Source organism: Tenebrio molitor, chromosome 3 (assembly GCF_963966145.1).
Source record: "Tenebrio molitor chromosome 3, icTenMoli1.1, whole genome shotgun sequence".
NCBI lineage: Eukaryota > Metazoa > Arthropoda > Insecta > Coleoptera > Tenebrionidae > Tenebrio > Tenebrio molitor.
The window spans coordinates 30,193,058-30,196,996 of NC_091048.1; the positions used below are offsets into that span (position 1 = coordinate 30,193,058).

General features: G+C 44.2%; 1 protein-coding gene across 1 annotated transcript; it reads right to left on the reverse strand.

The window, feature by feature from the left end:
- Positions 1–239: 239 nt before the first annotated feature.
- Positions 240–2,499, reverse strand: LOC138125254 (octopamine receptor beta-2R-like). Its single transcript, XM_069040496.1, has 2 exons — positions 1,329–2,499; positions 240–1,271 (listed from the first exon to the last, which is right to left on the reverse strand). The coding sequence occupies exons 1-2, from the start codon at positions 2,471–2,473 to the stop codon at positions 1,238–1,240; spliced, it is 1,179 nt and encodes a 392-aa protein (XP_068896597.1). The 5' UTR covers positions 2,474–2,499; the 3' UTR covers positions 240–1,237.
- Between the last annotated feature and the right edge of the window lie 1,440 nt (positions 2,500–3,939).

Genomic DNA, 3,939 nt, shown 5'->3' on the forward strand with positions numbered 1-3,939 from the left:
ACAACTCCATTCGATCATTTTTCAAGTTGTAATAGGTGGAGTTTAATTTTAATCGAATGGTTTGAAACTCCAGGACGTTATTCGTGGTCCTGACACTAATTCCACCGCACGAAATTAAACTTGGAGTTGCAATTGGAAGAAATTAGTTGGAGTGGAGTTGTCTCGTAATTAGAATCGTTAAGATGGGAGTTTTTCTTTGGGAGGGGTTGTGAAGGGGGAGTAAATGAGCGACGCACGGAGAAAATATTAATGTTATTTTATTGAATTCTGTCCTTTTTGTCAAAAGCAAATTGTCAGTTTGTCTGAAGCATCTTTACAAATGTACAAACTAAACTTAATATAGAAAATGTCAACAAACAATAAATATGTTTTATTAAGTAAAGAGACTATGTACAAAATCCTTAACAAACTAAATTTGGTATGCAAGCACTCAATCAACTAAGTCGGTTTTGAGTGGACATTTATTAATTTTTTTTTTGTACATGGAACATTTATTGAGACATCGATTCTTTTAACAAGTCATCTCATAGCTGAACACTGATATTGTAGGGGAAGACGATACAGAAAAATATTATTATTAATAATAGTGATGTGCGTTTCGTCCCGATTTGTCAACGGAGTTTTTAAAAAATAATGAGAGAGAGTTTAAGTGATTCTCTTCGATGTAGACCTTCCTGTAGGTTCATTTCAAAATTTATTGCTTCTCTTAGTCATGATTGGTCGATCTTCACTAATATTAAAACGTCGTCTATAATTAATTGCACATGTTTAAAATCTAAATTATGATTGTATCTCGCTACAATTTGTTTTGATAGTTTCGAAAATCTCCACAGTTACACAAATTTATTACACATCGAAAAAACATTTACTTCTATATACGAATATTAATTAAGTCTAGTAGAAAAATTGTTTCTTCAATTGGAGTATTCGCAAAAATGATCTGCAGTCTTAAATTAAGTCTTCAATTCGGTAAAAATATCCTTTACAAAAAGAACTCGTACAATACACATCCATTTTAAGATCGTAGAGACTAAAAAATAAATACAAAAGAACTCGTTTTTTGGCATTATGTACAAGGATTAGTAGCTACAAACTAGGAAAGAAGTATCACACACTCTATCACGTTTCTCCCACTCGACTTACAAGAACCCAAACTAATGCAGCACCAGAGTGATATAGCGGCACTAGCAGCAGACTAGAAACTAGTGGTCGTGAGTCTGCTGCTAGTTAAGTCTACTCAGAGACTCGACCCAAACTCCGAACTCCTCCTCCTATCAATATGTTTTAAGTAAGTTTCCGAATAGATGCTTCTAGTTCTATCGTCATACCTTATCGAGGGCCTTCTGATATCGAACCTGTCTAAATCTGAGGGAGGACGGCGGCACAAACTACAAAAAGCGCACTGCAACGTGTTCTTGAAGGCTTCCCTGAAGTCCTTGTTGAAGTAGGCGTAGATCAGCGGGTTGAGAGTCGAGTTGAAGTAGCCGATCCAGAAGAGGATCCCTACGACGGTATCCGAGCACTCGCACGTGGTGCACAGCGAGATCGAGACGTACCACAGGAAAAAGGGCAACCAGCAGAGAATGAAAGTGCCCATGATGATGCTCAAAGTCCTGGCGGCCTTGTGCTCGCGCTTCATCTTGTTGATGTTGCGCTCCTTGGTCGGGGTGTGGTGCAGGTCCTGGTTGATCTCGTGGAGAGTGAGGGTCTTGGAGGAGCCGCCCGAGTTCGACAGCATGTCCCCGTTGGTGTTGTTCTGGTGGAGAAGAAGCGCCGCGCCGTGCCTGTTGTACATGTCTTTTTCCTGCTTGTTGGCCTCGCGGAAGATCGCCAGGTACATGTAGATCATGATGGTGCAAGGAATCCAGAAGGACATGCTGCTGCTCGCGATGGCGTACAGCTTGTTCACCTTGAACTCGCACATGTCGGGGTTGTCGGAGCGCTCCTTCAGGTGCTCCTTCGTCGCGTACCACCCCATGAAGATGGGCAGGAAGCTGAGGAACGCGGGAGTGACCCAGGTCGCGAGCAACATCAACGCCACGATCTTCTTGGTCATGCTCAAGGCGTACTTCAGCGGCTTCACTATGGCGATGTAGCGGTCCACGCTGATGCAGCACAAGTGCAAGATCGACACCGTCGAGAAGTACACGTCGAGGGAGTTCCACACGTCGCACATGAAGTACCCGAACAGCCACTCGCCGAAGATCTGCACGCTGAAGTTGAAGGTCATCGCGAACATGGCCACCAACATGTCAGCGAAGGCCAACGAGATGACGTAGTAGTTGGTGATGATGCGCAACTTCCGGTGACGCATCACCGACACGATCACCAGAAGGTTGCCGAAGATCGACACGATTATGATCGAACCCATGATGGTCGCTTTGAGGAAGACGATCAAGTAGTGGGTCCATTCTTGGTCGGGGGTCTTGGTGATCTGCGTCGTCGAGGTGCTGTAGTAAGTGTCGTTCTCCATAGCCGGTTCTTACGCTGGCTGGTTATCGACTGGTTTCAACAAGTACCGACGCATGGTGCATGGTTGGACCTGCAAACAGAACCGTGCGTGAGACACTCCCTTTCATCATCCCGGTCCGATCAGATCGAACCCAAAAAACCTATTATTAAGCGACAATAGAGATAAGAAGTTGGAAGCTGAGACGCAACTTTCATAATTAAGAAACTTTTCGCGAGGGGGCGAGGAGCGCTATCTCTCCGTCTACTGTGACAGCTGGGTAAAGAAAAACACGATCAATTTGTGTTTTGGTTTATTTTAAGACGGAAGAGTAACAGATGCCGTCTATAAATTTCCCATACCTAATCGACCTAGGGAAGTTATAACGCAGCTTGACCCGCGTCCCACGATCGACCGCGAATAAATCCAAGAACAACAGAGCGAATGCTTCAACGAGCTTATTATCATTCACAATAAGAAAATATCAAAGATGATCATTTACGCAGACGGTTCGGAAAAGTGGGCCGCGGATTTCGATCACTAACGGGGTCAGGAATGCACCGGGAAAAATCGCATCTGCTACCATTAATAAACCCGAATCGCAAAATAAATAAGAAAATTAATGAATCACAAACACGCAATAAATAGTCGGGTTCATGTCCGGATTTAATGAGATTCTCACGACTTGCAGAGAATAGACGAGTGCAGCGGGAAATCTTTACGTCTTGGCGCACCGCAGCGACGCTCTGATAGTAAAATACGGTCTCCAGGAGTATTGTTGCAACAAATATTATCTTTTTCTGTGGAGCAGACCGACGCTCGAGGCGTTCCTTCGGTTTCGTAACAAAAGCAAAGTAGACACCCATGCCAAAGATCATTTGAATGTGCAGGGAAATGAATGGAAGCTCTTCGGAATCAAAATGTCTTCACTTCAGTTTGTTGATTTTATTGCCGAGTACTGTGGCCAAGCGCCTAGCGCGCCACTTTACATTCGCGAGGTCCCGGGTTCTAACCCCGGTGCCGCCTGACCAGGTGTGGGTTTTTTTCAGAGGTTTCCCCACACCATCACATCGTGGTATGTCTCATATCACAGATAAGGCGGATGCTGGGTCGGTATCAACCTCTCAGTACCTACCACCTGCCTTCCGCACCCATCCTCACCGTACCCATCCAGAATCTTCCCGTCAATGTGGCTGAAACGGCTCTGGAAAGCCTCAGCAGCCCGCCCCCCTTCAGGGGTGAATGAAAGATATATCCTGTTTTTCTTTTGATTTTATTTGAATGTGGCAAAATGTTTTTGGACGAAAGGCTACTGAGCTACTCTGACGTCCTTTTTGGACTTCCAAGCGCCAGAAGAAGAAGTTAATGACGTCGAATGAGTGAAATGTAATTCAGAATTAGTCGAAATGAGGAACAGTGATCTAAAAATAGTGTCTACTGGGCAGGAACTTTATTCGTCCTTAATGCATTTGTCATTTTCGCGAATAATT

Bases quoted from the DNA above. Each gene is read 5' to 3' on its own strand.
- LOC138125254 (XM_069040496.1), bottom strand. From the start codon at position 2,473: ATGGAGAACGACACTTACTACAGCACCTCGACGACGCAGATCACCAAG. The intron at 1,272-1,328 runs GTATGACGATAG...ACATATTGATAG, and splicing joins ATCAGAAGGCCCTCGATAAG to GAGGAGGAGTTCGGAGTTTG.